This window comes from Rhinoderma darwinii, chromosome 4 (assembly GCF_050947455.1).
Source record: "Rhinoderma darwinii isolate aRhiDar2 chromosome 4, aRhiDar2.hap1, whole genome shotgun sequence".
Taxonomy (NCBI): domain Eukaryota; kingdom Metazoa; phylum Chordata; class Amphibia; order Anura; family Rhinodermatidae; genus Rhinoderma; species Rhinoderma darwinii.
This window is the reverse complement of record NC_134690.1, coordinates 343,749,788-343,770,585: the sequence shown is the minus strand read 5'-3', so window position 1 is coordinate 343,770,585 and position 20,798 is coordinate 343,749,788. Positions and strand designations below refer to the sequence as shown.

Below are 20,798 nucleotides of genomic sequence, written 5' to 3'. Positions count from 1 at the left end.
GGAGGAACGAATTGCATTATACGCAGATGATATGCTGCTATTCATGGCGGATACCGAGCGCACACTACCGTTAGTGATGGCCCTAATTAAGCGGTTTGGGAAATATTCGGGATTGCTCATTAATTGGTCAAAATCGGCTCTAATGCTCATGGACCCGGGGGTTATCCAGACTGGGGAGGAGGAGGTGGAGATACCGGTGGTTACGGAGTTTAAGTATTTGGGGGTTAGGGTGACGGCGAAAGCACAGGATTATATGTCCCTTAATGTAATGCCACTGTTAACAACGATAACAGCCAAAGTAGAGGCGTGGAATAAGTTACCGCTATCGGCTCTGGGTAGGAAGAATCTGATTAAAATGATCCTTATGCCCCAGGTGCTGTATGTCCTACATAACTCCCCGGTATGGATCCCCAAATATTGGTTTAGGAGGTTGCACAACCTTTTTAGGGACCTAGTATGGAAGAAGGGGGTACCCAGGATTAAACTGGAGAAACTACAATTGCCTAAAGAGGAGGGGAGCCTGGCTGTGCCCAATGCTTGGGTGTATTATTTAGCTGCCCAATGTCAGCATTTCTGGGGGTGGGAGCAGGAAGAGACATGGGGGTCCAGTGCGCGCATCCTATCATATCTGGGGGGGGGGAGAACCCGTTGGCAGGACTGGAAGCGCACAGCTATAAACGGATGGCGAGTACCAGACCCACTCTGCTTCTCATACACAAGGTGTGGTGGCAGTGCAAGCAATTGCTGGGGATAGGAAAGTGCACTAAATATACACCACTCTGGAGGAATGCTTATCTGGGGGAATTGGGTAAATTGGAAGGGATGCAGTGGTGGGAGCAGCAAGGCATAATACGATTGAGTCAGTTGTACGAGGGAGGCATACTCAAATCCTTTCAGCAAATAAGGGAGGGGTTTCAGCTGGACTCCCGCATGTTCTATCAGTACCTGCAGATTCGGCACGCTGTGCAGACACAAGCGGCCAGTGTAGACATGACAATACATGCCGCGGGAGTGTTGGAACATATTGCAAAAGCAGTAACGTCAAAAGGATTAATTTCATTGGTTTATCGCAGGTTATTGGTGGAACATCTGGGGGATCCTATGGCACCAGTGAAAGCTATATGGGAGAGGGATGTGGGTCCTATTCCGACAGACCACTGGGAGGCGGTATTGGCAGCAACATGTACTTTGTCCATTAATGTAGCACAACGAAGATCGCAGTTGTTTCTGATACATAGGGTGTATAGGACCCCGTGGGTGCTGAAACAAATGGGATTAAGAGCAGATGCCAAGTGCCCTAGGTGCCCGGAGGAAAAAGCAGACATCCTCCATATGTTCTGGACATACGGGAGGTTGGGGATTCTGTGGACGGAAATATTGGAGCTAGTGGGGAGAGTGTTTGAGGTACAGATTCTATGGGATCCTGTGGTAATGCTGCTAGGGTATGTTGGGGATTTGGAGGGGGATAGGATGTCAGGTTTGGCAATCGCTAAAATACTATACCAAGTTAGGAAAGGAATAGCAAAGCACTGGCTGGATGCGGAGCCACCCTCAAAACAAGAAATCATAGGGGCACTTAACTCACAGGTTCTGATGGAATATAGGATATACTCCAAGAGGGGGTCCAAGGTCAAGTTTGAAAAACAATGGGCTAGGTGGATTGATCAATCTGGGTATGCTTCTGCGGAGCTAATGACACTACGGTCACACGTTCAGGTATAGGGCTACTGACGGTGGGGTACATACGGAGAGCAGGCGAAGGATGGGGAATGGAAAAGGGGAAGAGAAGGAGATAGGATTGAAAAAGTGGTATCGAGAAGACCGGCTGGGGGGATACAAGGGGGAGTTGGGGGGAAGGGAATGTTTGGTTGGACATAAATAATTGGGTCTGTGGAAATTTGCTTATACACTGTATGAGAAAGTACAATGACCTGTAAAAATGTGAAGTTTGTTGAATAAAATTGAACTGATTTAAAAAAAAAAAAATGGAACATAAATAGAGTACAACTCTTCCCACAAAAAAACAGTGTCATGCAGCTACGTCGATCAAATGACCGTCGGAACACAGTGACGGCATCCAAAACTTCTTCATGTCATCAAAGCCAAAATTGGCCTGTTCCTCAAGGGGTTAATAAACAACCCCAAGAGAAGAGTCCAGGTACCAATGCGCATACGAAGCCACATTTTTTTCTTAACCCCTATCCGCACCAGGACGTAACTGTCCGTCGTTGCGGGAAGTTACTTCCCGCACGAGGACGTACAGTTACTGAGTTAATCCCGGTGCACACTGTCGGCGACAGTGTGCACCGGGAACCAGGAGGTCAGCTGTCGCCGACAGCTGACACTCCCCTCTTGCCGGCCAGCGGTCCTTTGCCGCTGATTTCGGCGCATTAACCCCTTAAATTCGGCGAATTTTAGGGGTTTCTAACATATCGGCCGAAATCGCGGGGTCTGCTGATAGTTAGTATGGCAAACGGAAGCCAAACAATGGCTTCCGGGTCTGCCATGGACAGAAGCCCATCAGGACCAACCTTCGGCTGGTCCTGATAGGCTTCCTGTCCGAGTGACAGAAAGTCACTGTGCCGTTCCCGATGCACACTGTCGGCGACAGTGTGCATCGGGAACTTGGAGATCAGCTGTCCCCGACAGCTGACACTCTCCAGTGTTGCCGATCAGCGGCTCATCGCCGCTGATTTAGGCAATTAACCCGTTACATGCGGGGCTCGATTGCGATCTCCGCATGTAGCGGGTTTGTAGCGCATCAGCAGCCCCCATGCAATCGTGGGGGCTTCTGATGCTTGTGATGGCTCCCGGGGGCCAGACAACGGCCCCCAGGTCTGCCATGTATGTCAGCCTATGAGGATCAGCCTCTGCTGATCCTCGTAGACCAACTGTCAGAGTGACTGTGACGTCACACTGACAGTTGGAATACATTACACTACCTAGGTAGTGTAATGTATTCTAGCAGCGATCAAAGCTGCAGGTCAAAAAAATAAAGTGTAAAAAGTTAATAAACAAAAATATAAAGTGTAAAAAAAAGTTAATAAAAATGTTTTATAAATATAATGGTGGTTTCTCTTGGCTCAAATACCCACAAAATCTCTCTCAGACCGGAGCAGGCAAAACTAAATTGGGTATGATCCAACAAATACCCTAAATAGCATATATAAAGTACAGTGAAGTTTACCGCTCAGACGGCACTGGTAACAGTCCAATATCATTCAGTATAGACACTCTCTCCCAGAAAAATGCAGTGGACAGTCCGCAATCCAATGAGGGTGTGGATGGTAATTCTTATCCTTGTAGTTCCACCAAGCTCCTTATCGTCTCCCTCCACATTCAAAGAACTCCTGGTAGGAAAAGGATCTTATGTCTCTAATAGATGGAAAAAGGAAGACACATAGTGCAACACCCTCTGAAAAAGATTGCTCCACGCCAAGTTTAATCCATACTCACAGAAGTAACAAGAAATAAAAGCATCAAGGTAAGTAAAAATCTTTAAAATTTCTAGGCGGCACGCCAAACACTCTCGCCCGACCCTGGGTTTCGCCCTTCCGGCTTCCTCTGGGGCATGTGTGACGTGTCTAATTAACAAGTTTATATAGCCGCATATCATTTAAATTTACATAAATTTACATACATAAAAAATGGTTAAAAAAAAAAAACATATACACCCACAATGATCTCTGCAATATATAGAGATAATCTGATCTTACCATCATAATCGTATACATATATATACACACTTTTATTATTTTTATATAAATGCCTAATCTCTTTAAAAAGTAAAAAAATATATATAATATATTATGCTAAACAAGCCTATTTGCCACCTTTATAGTTGGTTAGATTCCACATATCATCCCATATCCATTATATTGATTTTTATTTATATTTTATCAGTTGTTTTATATTTTTTCTGTCTCTAATTTTCCACTTAGTCTGAACTGTGGCCAATCTCTAAAGCTTCCAGAGCTTCAGTGAGCTGCAGCTAATCAGAACAATTAAGTTCTGCTGAGACAAGATCCCTTGGTCATAATGCTATGTGTGAACAAGTCTCTTACTAATACTATACATAGGGCATTTTTTGGCATAATTGTTTTCATAACATGGAACTACAAATATGGACCAGAATATCTATCAGATGGTATCTCACCAATATTAATAAATACTTGTATAAACAAAACAAAAAAAAAAACAAAAAAACATTTTTATAAAAAACACTTCAATTCGAAGTCTGAATTGAGTCCTAAGGGCTGAAGCGTTTTTAATTGATAGATCCAAAAACTTTCTTGCTTGCTCATTTTTTTAATAAAATCCTCCCCCCTCCAATGATTATCAATTGTCTCAATAGCAAAGAATTTAGTGTCCTTGGGATCTTTATGGTGGAATTTACAATAGTGTGCTGACACACTATGGTCCATCTTGCCTTTTCTGATGTTATTACAGTGTTCTGCTATTCGAGTTTTCAATTTGCGGGCTGTACGTCCTACATATAACTGCCCACAGGGACACTGCAATAAGTATATAACCCCTTTAGTATTACACGTTGTAAAATGTTTGATCTCATATTTTCTTTTATTTTCGGCATCCATGAAAAAGGTAACATTCCCCTTTCTTTTATTATACCCCACTTCTTTACAAGCTTTACACTTGTTACAGGAAAAAAATCCTTTTGTCGCAATAATTGGTTTTGTAGGAGCTTTTATAAAACTGAGTAATTTTATCCTTTATATTAGGTGCCCTACGATGTACAATACTAGGATTTTTGGGCAACCTAGATCCTATAACAGGATCGTTCCTTACAATATGCCAATTTTTTCTAATAATATTTCGTATCAATGAAGAACTTGTGGAATATGTGGTAATGAACGGAACCCTTAATGTTTTATCATTATCATCAATTCTCTTTGTATGAAAATTATCAATTTTTTTGATGTTATCGCCAGAATGGACTGCGATTTCTTCTCTAACCTCCTTCAATGCTGACGACACCCTCTGTTCCTCATAATTCCTTTCTATCAAACGAGATTTAATAATTTGTGACTGTACATCAAAGTCCTCTATTTTTGTACAGTTTTTCTTTATCCTTTTAAACTGCCCTTTTGGGATATTCCGAAGCCAAGGTTTAAAATGGCAACTTGAACATTCAATATAACTATTACAGTCAGTAGGTTTGAAATAATTTTTGGTGTATAGTACATTGTTTTCTATAAAAAAAAATTTCCAAATCCAGAAAGCTAACTCTATTTTTATCATACTCTGAAGTAAAGGTCAGATTACATTTATTGTTATTAATATAATCTATGAAAGTTAATAAATTCTCTGTTGTTCCTTCCCAAATGATAACCACATCATCTATGTAACGTTTGTACAACTTTATGAATTCACAGAAAGGATTATTACTAGAGTAAATAAAAGAATCTTCCCAGCCTGCCAGGTACAGATTTGCATAACTTGGTGCAAATTTAGCGCCCATAGCAGTACCGGCAGTCTGAAGGTAATAGTCTGAATTATACCAGAAATAATTCTTCTCTAAACTAAACCTAATGAGGTCTATAATAAAACGACCTTGCTCAGGAGTCATATTTTTATCCATACCAAGAGTATGTTCTACAGCCTGTATCCCTAATTCGTGGGGTATACAGGTATACAATGATGAGACATCGCATGTGCATAAAATAGTGTCTCTATTGACATTCACGGTTTTTAACTCCTCGATTACATGTGTGGAATCTTTCACATGGGATCTACTAGCAACAACATATTTTTGCAAGAAACAATCAATATACTCAGAAATGCGACTAGTTAGCGAATCTATTCCGGCTACAATTGGCCGACCTGGCGGATTGGTCTTGTTCTTATGAACTTTAGGTAAGTAATAAATTACAGGGATCTTGGGATGTTTTATATTTAAATATTCAAATTCACGGTCATTTAGAATCCCCCTCTTTTTTACATACCCTCATTACAACCAGGCAACATGAATCATGGTATTAATCCAAAAAATTTTCCCCACCAGTTATTAAAATCGCAAAATTTAATACCCCAGAAAGAAAATCATTTTCAAGGGGAAAGACTGACGCCGCTAAAAAGAAAATTAGACGAGGCAAAAGGACAAAGAATAGAAGGGGTGACTGTTCCCCCAAAAAAACAGAAGGAGATCTGAGTAAAAAAGGAGTATTCAATTTGAGTGATAAAACACTCACAGATGACCACTATAGAGTTCTAAGTAAAGGGATTAAATTTGCACCCTCACAATCCATGAATAAATGTAAAACATACATTGACGTACACAAGTTCATTCGATCCCTCAACCTCCAGAAGCATTTCGCTATAAAAAATAGTAGAGATAACGTCACACATAAAGAGACAGTCTTTGAAGGACATAAAGACCAATATAACCACACACATTTACGTGATAAATCAGGATTCATACCCCTTATTAGCAACAACCATTGTATTGAGGCTTTTAAAAAGGTTGTACTCAACCAATTGGATCTGATAAGTGTGAAGAATAAAGGAAAGAATTTAACCTCCGCAGAAGAAACAGCGTTGAGAGATTTAGAAAAAGATCTTAAGGTGGTAATAAAACCTGCGGATAAAGGGGGGGGGATTGTTATTTTAAATAAATCTGATTATCACACTGAAATGAAAAGATTACTGTCAGACTGTGTTACCTATAAAAAACTAAAGAATAATCCTACCGAAGTTTTCAAAAAACAACTGGAGAGTCTCCTTCTGGATGCAAAAAAGAGGGGGATTCTAAATGACCGTGAATTTGAATATTTAAATATAAAACATCCCAAGATCCCTGTAATTTATTACTTACCTAAAGTTCATAAGAACAAGACCAATCCGCCAGGTCGGCCAATTGTAGCCGGAATAGATTCGCTAACTAGTCGCATTTCTGAGTATATTGATTGTTTCTTGCAAAAATATGTTGTTGCTAGTAGATCCCATGTGAAAGATTCCACACATGTAATCGAGGAGTTAAAAACCGTGAATGTCAATAGAGACACTATTTTATGCACATGCGATGTCTCATCATTGTATACCTGTATACCCCACGAATTAGGGATACAGGCTGTAGAACATACTCTTGGTATGGATAAAAATATGACTCCTGAGCAAGGTCGTTTTATTATAGACCTCATTAGGTTTAGTTTAGAGAAGAATTATTTCTGGTATAATTCAGACTATTACCTTCAGACTGCCGGTACTGCTATGGGCGCTAAATTTGCACCAAGTTATGCAAATCTGTACCTGGCAGGCTGGGAAGATTCTTTTATTTACTCTAGTAATAATCCTTTCTGTGAATTCATAAAGTTGTACAAACGTTACATAGATGATGTGGTTATCATTTGGGAAGGAACAACAGAGAATTTATTAACTTTCATAGATTATATTAATAACAATAAATGTAATCTGACCTTTACTTCAGAGTATGATAAAAATAGAGTTAGCTTTCTGGATTTGGAAATTTTTATAGAAAACAATGTACTATACACCAAAAATTATTTCAAACCTACTGACTGTAATAGTTATATTGAATGTTCAAGTTGCCATTTTAAACCTTGGCTTCGGAATATCCCAAAAGGGCAGTTTAAAAGGATAAAGAAAAACTGTACAAAAATAGAGGACTTTGATGTACAGTCACAAATTATTAAATCTCGTTTGATAGAAAGGAATTATGAGGAACAGAGGGTGTCGTCAGCATTGAAGGAGGTTAGAGAAGAAATCGCAGTCCATTCTGGCGATAACATCAAAAAAATTGATAATTTTCATACAAAGAGAATTGATGATAATGATAAAACATTAAGGGTTCCGTTCATTACCACATATTCCACAAGTTCTTCATTGATACGAAATATTATTAGAAAAAATTGGCATATTGTAAGGAACGATCCTGTTATAGGATCTAGGTTGCCCAAAAATCCTAGTATTGTACATCGTAGGGCACCTAATATAAAGGATAAAATTACTCATAGTTTTATAAAAGCTCCTACAAAACCAATTATTGCGACAAAAGGATTTTTTTCCTGTAACAAGTGTAAAGCTTGTAAAGAAGTGGGGTATAATAAAAGAAAGGGGAATGTTACCTTTTTCATGGATGCCGAAAATAAAAGAAAATATGAGATCAAACATTTTACAACGTGTAATACTAAAGGGGTTATATACTTATTGCAGTGTCCCTGTGGGCAGTTATATGTAGGACGTACAGCCCGCAAATTGAAAACTCGAATAGCAGAACACTGTAATAACATCAGAAAAGGCAAGATGGACCATAGTGTGTCAGCACACTATTGTAAATTCCACCATAAAGATCCCAAGGACACTAAATTCTTTGCTATTGAGACAATTGATAATCATTGGAGGGGGGAGGATTTTATTAAAAAAATGAGCAAGCAAGAAAGTTTTTGGATCTATCAATTAAAAACGCTTCAGCCCTTAGGACTCAATTCAGACTTCGAATTGAAGTGTTTTTTATAAAAATGTTTTTTTGTTTTTTTTTTTGTTTTGTTTATACAAGTATTTATTAATATTGGTGAGATACCATCTGATAGATATTCTGGTCCATATTTGTAGTTCCATGTTATGAAAACAATTATGCCAAAAAATGCCCTATGTATAGTATTAGTAAGAGACTTGTTCACACATAGCATTATGACCAAGGGATCTTGTCTCAGCAGAACTTAATTGTTCTGATTAGCTGCAGCTCACTGAAGCTCTGGAAGCTTTAGAGATTGGCCACAGTTCAGACTAAGTGGAAAATTAGAGACAGAAAAAATATAAAACAACTGATAAAATATAAATAAAAATCAATATAATGGATATGGGATGATATGTGGAATCTAACCAACTATAAAGGTGGCAAATAGGCTTGTTTAGCATAATATATTATATATATTTTTTTACTTTTTAAAGAGATTAGGCATTTATATAAAAATAATAAAAGTGTGTATATATATGTATACGATTATGATGGTAAGATCAGATTATCTCTATATATTGCAGAGATCATTGTGGGTGTATATGTTTTTTTTTTTTAACCATTTTTTATGTATGTAAATTTATGTAAATTTAAATGATATGCGGCTATATAAACTTGTTAATTAGACACGTCACACATGCCCCAGAGGAAGCCGGAAGGGCGAAACCCAGGGTCGGGCGAGAGTGTTTGGCGTGCCGCCTAGAAATTTTAAAGATTTTTACTTACCTTGATGCTTTTATTTCTTGTTACTTCTGTGAGTATGGATTAAACTTGGCGTGGAGCAATCTTTTTCAGAGGGTGTTGCACTATGTGTCTTCCTTTTTCCATCTATTAGAGACATAAGATCCTTTTCCTACCAGGAGTTCTTTGAATGTGGAGGGAGACGATAAGGAGCTTGGTGGAACTACAAGGATAAGAATTACCATCCACACCCTCATTGGATTGCGGACTGTCCACTGCATTTTTCTGGGAGAGAGTGTCTATACTGAATGATATTGGACTGTTACCAGTGCCGTCTGAGCGGTAAACTTCACTGTACTTTAAAAATGTTTTATAGAAGTGTAAAAATAAAAGGTTTTGTTTTCCTATAATAAGTCATTTATTATAGGGAAAAAATGAAAACGTTAAAAAAAAGTACACATATTTGGTATCGCCGCGTTCGTAACGACCCAATCTATGAAACTATAATGTTAATTTTTCCGCACGGTGAACGCTGCAAACAAAATAAACGGAAAACTGTCAGCATCGCTATTTTTTGGTCACCACCCCTCCCAAGATATAGAATAAAAAGTGATCAAAAAGGCGCGTTTACCCCAAAATGGTACCAATAAAAACTACAACCCGTCCCGCAAAAAACAAGACCTCCCACAGCTTTTTTGACGAAAAAATAAAAAAGTTACGGCTCAGAATAGCGTGTCCCAGAAAATAAATTATTTTATAGAAACTTAATTTTATTGTGCAAACGCTGCAAAACGTAAAAAAAACTATACACATATGGTATCGGCGTAATCGTACCGACCGGCAGAATAAATTAAAACGTAATTTATTGCGCACGGTGAACGCTATAATAAATAAAGAATTTAAAGCCCCAAAATCGCTGTTTTTTTGGTCACCTTGCTCTAAAAAAGATCCTGAGGGGCAAAAATGCTCACTATACCACTAGAAAAATTCCTTGAGTGGTGTAGATTCCAAAATGGGGTCACTTTTGGCGGGTTTCCACTGTTTTGGTCCCTCCGGGGCGTTGCAAACCCGACATGGCACTGAAAACCAATCCAGCAAAATCTGCGCTCCAAAATCCAAAAGGCGCTCCCTTCCTTCTGAGCCCTGCTGTGCGTCCAAACATCAGTTTACGACCACATATGGGGTATTGCCGTAATCGGGAGAAATTGCTTTAAAAATTTTGGGGTGCTTTTTCTCCTTTATTCCTTGTAAAAATGAAAAAATTCTATGTTTCCACAGAAAAATAGGTGATTTTCATCTTCACAGACTAATTCCACTAAATTCTGCAAAAAAACTGTGGGGTCAATATGCTAACTATACCCCTAGAAAAATGCCTTGAGGGTGTAGTTTCCAAAATGGGGTCACTTTGGGGGGGTTTCGGCTGTTTAGTTACCACAAGACCTCCTCAAACCTGACATGGTGCCTAAAATATATTCCTAAAAAAAGGAGGCCCCGAAATCCACTAGCTGCTCCTTTGCTTCTGAGGCCTGTGTTTCAGTCCATTAGCACACTAGGGCCACATGTTGGATATTTCTAAAATCTGCAGAATCTGGGCAATAAATATTGAGTTGCGTTTCCCTGGTAAAACCTTCTGTGTTACAGATTTTTTTTTATTAGAAATGAATTTCGGCAAAAAAAATGAAATTTGTAAATTTCACCTCTACTTTGCCTTAATTCCTGTGAAACACCTAAAGGGTTAAAATATTTTCTGAATGTGGTTTTGAATACCTTGAGGGGTACAGTTTTCAAAATGGGGTGATTTATGGGGACTTTCTAATATATAAGGCCCTCAAAGCCACTTCAGAACTGAACTGGTCCCTGAAAAAATAGCCTTTTGAAATTTTATTGAAAATATGAGAAATTGCTGCTGAAGTTCTAAGCCTTGTAACGTCCTAGAAAAATAAAAGTACGTGAAAAAAAATGATGCAAACATAGTAGACATATAGGGGATGTTAACTAGTAACTATTTTGTGTGGTATTACTATCTGTTTCACAAGCAAATACATTTAAATTTAGAAAAATGCTAATTTTTTCAAATTTTTGCTAAAATTTGAAGTTTTTCACAAATAAATATTGAATTTATCGACCAAATTTTTTCACTAACATAAAGTACAATATGTCACGAGAAAACAATCTCAGAATCGCTTGGATAGGTAAAAGCATTCCGGAGTTATTACCACATAAAGTGACACGTCAGATTTGAAAAAATAGGCTGTGTCCACAAGGCCAAAACAGGCTGTGTCCTAAAGGGGTTAATACAAAACCTTGTACAAAACACCTATTCCTAAACCCTCCCACCTCCCTATAAGTCTAGCCGGTGACTGCATATAAAGTAAGTTTAACCTCCTACATGAGTTACAGCATATTATTCACTGTGCAATAGTAAATATACGTGGTTTTTCCCTTGAGTAATATATGTGTTTCACTGGATGAATACCAATGGGAATTTTTTGGTTAGAGCCTAACCTTTAATGTGAGATTTATTTCTTTTTTTAAAAGCAATTTCAGATAGTGATACAATTGTATCCATAAGGTTCGTTCACTAGCGCTTGCGCACTTTACATTGGCATATGTAATAAGTTCAGATAGGACAAGGATGAGATTTAAATGGTTAATACCATCACACTCTAGTATTTATAATTTATTTTAGCATTTTCCTGGTTTTTATTTATTTTTATATTTTTATATTTATTCAAAAAATATTATGTTTAAATATTTTTGTTCCAAGTTGGGACCGGTACCCTCCTTGTCATAAGGTGTGTGCCAGGAACTGAAGCAACATGAGCAGCTGCTCTAGGAGTTCCTCTATATGAATCTCTTGTATTTCAGCTACTGCTGCTATAGAGATGTCTGTGCAGCTCTCTTATTAGCAGATCAGCTGCTTTATCAAGCCCAGTGTGTGCCAGTAGCTGATACAGCTTGAGCTGCTGCTGCTGTGGATTCCACTGTGAGGATCTCGTGTTTAGCAACACACTAATCCTGCCTATCTGTAGTTATCTAGCCCTACGCGTTTCCTTACTCATAAGTAACTCTGCAGTAATTCATCAGGGGCTAGCAACTATGTCCACGTTTGATCATAGAATCAGTGCATTGTCTACACAGACCTCTCTGGAATGCCAGAAGGTCTAATCTATTAACTCTGCAGTAATTCATCAGGGGCTCACAGAGTTACTTATGAGTAAGGAAACGCGTAGTGCTAGATAACTACAGATAGGCAGGATTAGTGTGTTGCTAAACACGAGATCCTCACAGTGGAATCCACAGCAGCAGCAGCTCAAGCTGTATCAGCTACTGGCACACACTGGGCTTGATAAAGCAGCTGATCTGCTAATAAGAGAGCTGCACAGACATCTCTATAGCAGCAGTAGCTGAAATACAAGAGATTCATCTAGAGGAACTCCTAGAGCAGCTGCTCATGTTGCTTCAGTTCCTGGCACACACCTTGTGACAAGGAGGGTACCGGTCCCAACTTGGAACAAAAATATTTAAACATAATATTTTTTGAATAAATATAAAAATATAAAAATAAATAAAAACCAGGAAAATGCTAAAATAAATTATAAATACTAGAGTGTGATGGTATTAACCATTTAAATCTCATCCTTGTCCTATCTGAACTTATTACATATGTCAATGTAAAGTGCGCAAGCGCTAGTGAACGAACCTTATGGATACAATTGTATCACTATCTGAAATTGCTTAAAAAAAGAAATAAATCTCACATTAAAGGTTAGGCTCAAACCAAAAAATTCCCATTGGTATTCATCCAGTGAAACACAGTTACAGCATATTAATACAATCGGCAAAATTACAGTAGATGAACTCCACATATCAAATATGATAACATCAGTTAACACTATAATTATAGAATTAAGGAGGTCCTAATAAGGTCTGAAGAGCGTTACCCTGGAGTCGCCAACTATAGAGACCAATGTCCCTCTTTTTTCTTAAGGGCACCCCTTTTAAGTTATACAATTTTTTCCATGCAAATTGTTACATTGAGGTGATTTATCAGTTCTCGATGTCTTGGAGGATTCGGGTTTTAAAGGTTTTTCAGCTGACCTAATTTTTTTACCAAACCACTGGATAGGTGATAAATGTTAGTGAATGGGGCCGTTCAGACTGTCAGTGATTTTCACGCAGCGTATGTCCGCTGCGTAAAACGCACGACATGTCCTATATTTGCCCGTTTTTTGCACATCACGCACCCATTGAAGTCAATGGGTGCGTGAAAACCACGCACAGCACACGGACGCACTTCCGTGTGGCGCGCATGATGCGCACTACAGTAGTCACTACTGTGAATGAAACAGAAAAGCAGTGTCCTAATGATGCCGGCTCCGAGAAAATCACGCAGCCACGCATCATATGGAGATGACACACAGAGCTTTTATGGACCTTTTGTGCGCGCAAAGCGGCGCGTTTTTTGCGCACGCAAAACGCACACGCTCGTGTGAATCCGGCCTAAGAATGTGTGGTGCTGTAGCATTCAAAGTCTAAGGGGCTGATGGAAATAGGTGAAATTGCTGTAAATTGGAATCATCCTTTTTAACCAATTAACCGCTATGAATTTAGGAGCCTGATAGTTTTCTGTAATGCCAATTAGGGTCACGACTAGGGATGTCACGATACCAGAATTTGGACTTCGATACCGATACTTCGTTTAGTATTGCGATTTCGATACTAATTTCGATACTTTTGCCAACAGTAATAAAAAAAAAAATTCTTCCGTTTTCTGAGGTGAGGCGCGACGTGTGATGAATTTTGAACGCGCCTCACATTAATAGTAATTAATCCCATCATGTTTCTCAGTCATAATGGGTTAATGTGCGAGGTACATGATGGGGTTAATTACTATTAATGTGAGGAACATGGAGGTTAAATTCATCGCACCTCGCGCCTCACATTAATAAGTGACTGAAAGCCGTGTTTATTTCATTTTTTAACAGAGTACACATCATAAATGATGCAAAAAAATTGTTGCGCGCGCCATTACTGAATCTGTGAATATTTTATGTATTGAGACTTATTTTAATGTTTATTGTAAAAAAGGTGAATGTGTATTTTTTTTTAAATTTAACAATACTTTGTTTTTACTTTATTTTTAAACTTTAATGTACTGACATATATCAGATATATCCCAGTACATTAGCCTGTGGACAGATAGCACACAGGCAGTTGTTAGGACATACTTGGGTATGTCCTAACAACATGAAATATGGTAAGACAGCCCTGGGGTCCGTCAATAGACCCTGGGCTGTCTGCCCATATATGGTATGGCCCTCGATCGCGTCACAGGAATTCCCTGTGACGCGATCCAGGGGCATCCCCCCTTCTCATTTTCTCCTGAATGCTGCAGTCAGCTGTGATCGCAGCATTCAGGGGAATAGCGGCGGAGATGAGAGGTTTCTCTGATCTCCGCCGTTATAGAGCGGGGCTGCGGTTGTGTAATACAGCCATTGCCCCGCTCCTAACAATAAGTGCGCACGCGGTCAGCATGAAGTGATGCAGCCGGCGCTGCACTAATAAGTGTCGATACAGGCACTGAAGACAGAACATGGGTGTGTTTTGCAGTGCGCCCTCCATGTTGGGTCTTGAGTGCCGCCACTCATTAGTGCAGCTCCGTCCGCATCACCTCACGCTGACCGCGCGCACCAGTCAGAACTCAGGAGCGGGACAATGGCTGTATCATGTGTTACAATACTGAGCTGTGTGGCCGCACAGCTTCGTATCGAAATACATGAAATAACGGTATCGAACCGTTTGAGGGTGCACGGCATCGAAACAGTTTCGATGCATCGTGCATCCCTACTGCCAATTTATGGAACTCCACATATGAAGCCATTTTACTAGTGACCGTGCTCAAACAGGAAAATGGAAACTAAATAGCGCTACTACATCAAGATAAGAGGTCATCAAGCTAGTATAAGAGTAATTCAGCTTTTAATGGGTGACGCGTTTCAACACCTGACAGGCGTCTTCATCAGACCATATACCTAAAACAAAAAATCGTTCATAAACACAAAAAAACAGACAAAAATGAAGTCATGAGTGGCAGTTGCATAAGCCACTTAAAACCGTGTAAAACAAAAGCTTTTTTATAAGGGGTGTACAAACAATGATTTGGACACAAATATATGTTGTAATGAGGTATTGTACAATAAAACAGTGGTTGATTAAAAAAAGAACTGTCCAGCGCAATGGTGCTGCTTCTGACAAAAAGAATGGCGAGAAATAAAGGGGGCAGAGGACCCTAGTAGTAGGGTACACACTGTGGTAAAACCATATCTCAACCTGAGATTGGTATATCAGGCAGCGCAGAGATGGACATATAATAGTATCATTGGTAGCAGTGTGGAGACAGGCAGCCAATCATGAAGCCGGCAGGTGGCCAAGCACCTGTTGCCATAGTGCCAGGATACTAGCTCCATAATAAGTTGGAAGCCAGCCAATCAGGCGTCGGCAGTCTGCTGAGCCCCTTGTAACTATGGTTACAACACGCTAACTTAGTGAGCAAGACACTGGCAGGAGGGAAAAAAACTTGGTATAAGTAAATAAAACGGCGCAACAGTGTAGTACCCATTCCCTTCTATTACGGCTTACCACTTTAGTATTTTACTCTATATATACATACACATATATATATATATATATATATATATATATATTATTATTATTATTATTATTTTTAATCAACCACATTGTTTTATTGTACAATACCTCGTTACAACATATATATTGGTGTCTGAATCATTGTTTGTATGCCCCTTTTTTAAAAGAGCTTTTGTTTTATACTCTCGTGGCTTATGCAACTCATGACGTAATTTTTGTCTGGCTTTTTTTGTGTTTATAAACTACATTGTGTTTTTGTTTTTTTATGTATATGGTCTGATGAAGACGCCTGTCAGGTGTTGAAATGCGTCACCTATTAAAAGCTGAATTACTATTATACTAGCTTGATGACCTCTTATCTTGATGTAGTAGTGCTATTCAGCTTCCATTTTTTTCCTGTTTGAACACTGAAACGTCGCAGTGGAGTCCTATTGTCCCATCTGCTAGGAAGCAGCAGCTACTACATCTCCTCTATGCGCTTAATCAGAGTTGCGCCTGGATACCGCACAACTATCTCAGGTGCGGGTAACACTTGCACCTTTGTCCAATATCTCCTGTGTCGTTGAGATTTCTGCACCATGAAGCGCTTCTCTCTTTAATGTTTTACAGATTACAAATTTTGCTAGTAACGGTATACTATTCTGGCTTAGATGACACTTTTCAGACAGCAAGAGAACATGAGACATAGGAGAGCCGACAAGATTAATCATTATATGGTATTGCCATATATTAGGATACATTACCAATATGTCAATACAGTTTCTCTAATAACTATGTAAAATTGGGAAACATCCAGACAGAATTTCTTGTTGCTCTGTTAATATTGGTCTTGATATTTTTGTCATTGCAATTTCAGAATGCATTAAATTTGTACAAGAACTTGACTGACAAAGTGATGCCAGTGCCGCTAGTTATGTATTTTACTATCAACATCCTATACATAGTTGAGCAACTCCATGACATCGGTATCATCCATGGTGACATCAAGCCTGACAACTTTGCACTGGGAGAAATGTAAGTGTGTGCTACTTTTTTATCATTTATTTCCCTTAATTGCTCCCTGTAAAGCTCCCCGCAGCCGTCGTCCTGGCACCATCCGCAGGATAAAAGTGCAGCCGACAGCCTGCATCATGTCAATAAAACAAGAAAGATTTTTGTGATGCTGTCAGTACATTGAATAAGAGTGATCAGAGGAGCTGTTGCAGAGTACATTCTACTGTCGACCCCTGGAGAGCAGCATCAAGCAATTGGAAATCCCTGCAACTACTATGCACAAGTACTCCAACCGCTCCCACTCCTAAAGGTACATAAAGGGGTTGTCTTATGAGGACAACCCATGTCTAGATTCCCTATTAGTGCATATGGATGACCGTTGAGGGAGGTCTCCTGCCTGCGACCCTCTTTATTAGCCAGAGACAGAGCAGCTCTTGCTCTGGCTGACCTAGCCCACCTATAAATTACATGGAAGGCCAATAATTTAAATGTAATATGACTAGCCATACCGGTCAGTGGCTAGGCTTCCCTGGACATGACAGCTGATCAATGAGTTTCTGAAACCAGATCTGCGGCAATCTACTGATTGCTGGGAAGGCTTCATTCTGAAACGGTACAGAAAGACAAAAGGGGGAGACTGGAAGGTGTGGATACAACATAATTTTTCTATCACATTCCCCTCTCCCCTTTCTTGTCTTTCAGTATGAATTGTTAGGGTGGTATACATCTTCAATATGGTCATCGGAGTATTTTCTTGCTAGGACTCTGTGTAGCCTATATACTGTATTTTAAATTTTAAAAGTGGAATTGCTCACAATGCAATTTCCTAATATAAGTGGTGGAGTTTGTTTATCAGAAGTTGAGCTGGAAGTGTGGGAGACTTAGTTGCTCTGCCGGGGTATGGGAGTTCTCCATTATTTTGGGACACTCATAGATGATCAAGGAGGGTAGGCAAGTATGAACTACACCAACTTAACAGCCCCCCCCCCACCCCACCCCCCTAAAAAACAAAACTACGGTGGAGTCACATGATATATCACATTATTCCTCTCAGACAGTCAAAAAGATCATGTGATGCAGTCTGTGATGTCGGTTCTATTTTCTCAGGTTTATGGATAATCATACTTGTAATCTGGACCTTTTATCCCATGGACTGGCTCTGATTGATCTTGGACAGAGTATAGATATGACTCTCTTTCCCAAAGGAACAGTATTCACTGGAAAGTGTGAGACATCAGGATTCCAGTGTACTGAAATGCTGTCCAATAAGCCGTGGAATTATCAGGTACTTTGCTGTGAATCTCTCCTACAGGTCGCTTTTGTTCCCTTGATCGGCTCTGCTTCCCATTTAGCTTCAAATATTCTTTCTTGGATGAGGTTGTACTTGTAGGGTTATAAAGGAGAAGCTCCTCTCTCCCTGAATACCTTGGGAGCATTGATCTAGAAAATACAGCCTAGCAAACTTGCTAAATCTGAAGCAATCTTTTTATAGTCGTGCTGTCAACTATGCAGACACATTGGGTTTTGTTTTATATATATATATATATATATATATATATATATATAATATATATTTATTAATATAAATTTTTTTTATAAAAAAAAGCAGATTAGCTGGCCAAGATTTGAGAAGGTTGAGAATTAGTCTAGCTCTGCTGAAAGTTGGGCGCATAGAATGTGGCCGGCGGTGTCTCAGCTCCTGCTATACCTCCGACTACAAATACAGTGCCTATTGACCTGTGCACACTACATGCTGTGAACCTGCATAGTAACGCTTATGCCAATACATAATGCATTGTATTCTAATGTTGTATGCAATGAAATACAAAGCATTGGCGTTGGCCGCAGGACTGCATTCTGACACATCAATGGCATCACTTGCAAATAGATCAGTTCCTACTAAAGACATGTTAGGCACTGAATTTTGTGTTTTATGCGAAGTGTCGTCTAATGGTATCCCCCTTCCCCGTGGACTGCATCATGTTTTACGCTGTATGATTTAATCCTACAGTGGACTGCTCTGTATTTACTTATTAGTATGTGTTGCAAATAAATACAATATTTGTCCTGTATAACCTATTACAGACAGACTACTTTGGAGTAGCGGGAACTGTTTATTGCATGCTGTTTGGGAAATACATGAAGGTTCATGAAGCGAATGGAGCATGGAAGACCGATGGCAATTTTAAACGGTTAGTTATTATATAAAGAATAATGGGGAAATCCAGACTGAATGATCTTCTTTTATGTCATTTTAGAACATTGTGATCTGGGGCCACCACTGATTTTTAGAAGGAAAGGGCTGTGTAGAACGTGCAGACTCCTTTGACACTGCTCAGAGATTTGTTACTGGAAATGTGACACCACAATCAATTAACACTGCTATTGATTTGAATGGTCCTTTGCCCTTCCTGGAAATCTGACCATATTTGCAGCAATCTCTGAGCAGCGGCAAAGGGGTTGGAAGACTCTTTCGTTCTTTCAAATAGTTCTCATTCCTTATGGAAATCAGTGGTGATCTGCGATCATTGTCGTCTTTGACCTGTATGACACATCCGATTACCATTTTGATTCTATGCATTGGATCGGATTTTCTTTTTTAAAGGCCCTTTTTTATTTTAAAGTGCGTTTTAATTATTTTTTTTTATTAAAAAAAAATTAACTTTGGGATACAGCTGCTTTGTATCCGGTAGACAGAACAGCGGTATCTAGCGCTGATACCTGTATCTGTTGGGTCAGTGGCAATGACCGGTTGGGTGACAGCGGGTCCTGAGTCTCTGACGCACAGGATCCACCTGTTGATCACATCTAAGTTATAAACTTAGATGTGATCAGTAACCACTCGATCCTACATGTACTCGCTGTCACTGAACCCGTGACCTGACGGATAAAGGTATAAGCGCTAGATACAGCTGCTCTGTATAAAGCAGCTGTATCGCAAAGTAAAAATTATTTTAATAAAAACGAATTAGAAAGTTGCACCAATCACGCTGAACTGAGACTTTTTAATAAAAAAATAAAATCTGTTTTCAAAGGTGTACATAGTCTTAAAGGGTATGTGTACACGGTGCGGATTAGTTGTGGATTTTCCGCAACTGGTTTCGTTGTAGAATATACGCAGCATATTACAGTAGCAACAGTCAGGTTTCAACAAATCTGATTCACACGCTGCGTTAAAAAATCTGCAGAAAAGAAGTGCGTAACTTGACCTGCGGTGCGGATTCTCACTCTGCACCATGTCCATTTCTCTTGCGAAAAAGCTGTGGAATATTCCACACGCAAAAGATGTTACACAAAATCCGCATCCGTGTGCGCATGCTCTGTTTCTCACCTATACATTTTATTTAATTTTTTCTGGTTTCTATTTCAGAAAGCCAAATGGAGAATTGTGGGTACACTTTTTTCATACATTACTGAATATTCCCGATTGTCACAGCCCGTCTCCACTCAAAGGTTTGCGCGAGAAACTGACTCTGACATTCCAGACAATGTACACAAAAAATATAAAATCTCTGCGAAATAAACTTGTTATCCTGCTTCTAGAAAACAAGCCTTCAAGGAAGTAATCTCAACGGGACTTTTTCCTAAAACCATTAAAAAAAATATTTTATTTTTTTTGTTTTGTGTTTTTGTGATGGACAGCAATGTTATTTCTAAAAGTTTTTGTACTTTCACGGTATTAAAGAGACGTTGTTATATAATGACATTGCACAACTTGGACATTATCACTGTAAATTTAACCACAGTAACGCAATTCTCACTACTCTGATGCGAATGTTGATTTTTCTTTTTTGGGGCTTTTTACCTGCAGGTGCAATAATGATGAGGAGGTGGAAAATTTACCTGAAATTTTCATTTCCTGGAGTCTGTAGGCAGAACACTTAAGGGTTAAGATACTTCATCTGACCGATTAGAGAAGACATATTACTCAGCAGTAATCAATTAAACAATATGGAGGTCCCTGGTAACCTTTAAATAG

The 20,798-nt window shown here is 39.2% G+C and overlaps 1 protein-coding gene across 1 annotated transcript in view; it reads left to right on the top strand.

Moving 5' to 3' along the window:
* BUB1 (BUB1 mitotic checkpoint serine/threonine kinase) overlaps positions 1-20,434 on the top strand; it is a 110,009-nt gene extending 89,575 nt beyond the window's left edge. The window contains exons 22-25 of the mRNA XM_075862891.1: positions 16,683-16,840; positions 17,927-18,104; positions 18,905-19,011; positions 20,190-20,434. Coding sequence (XP_075719006.1) covers positions 16,683-16,840; positions 17,927-18,104; positions 18,905-19,011; positions 20,190-20,385 — 639 coding nt within the window. The 3' untranslated portion in view covers positions 20,386-20,434. The remainder of the gene's footprint in view (positions 1-16,682; positions 16,841-17,926; positions 18,105-18,904; positions 19,012-20,189) is intronic.
* The last annotated feature ends 364 nt before the right edge of the window (positions 20,435-20,798 follow it).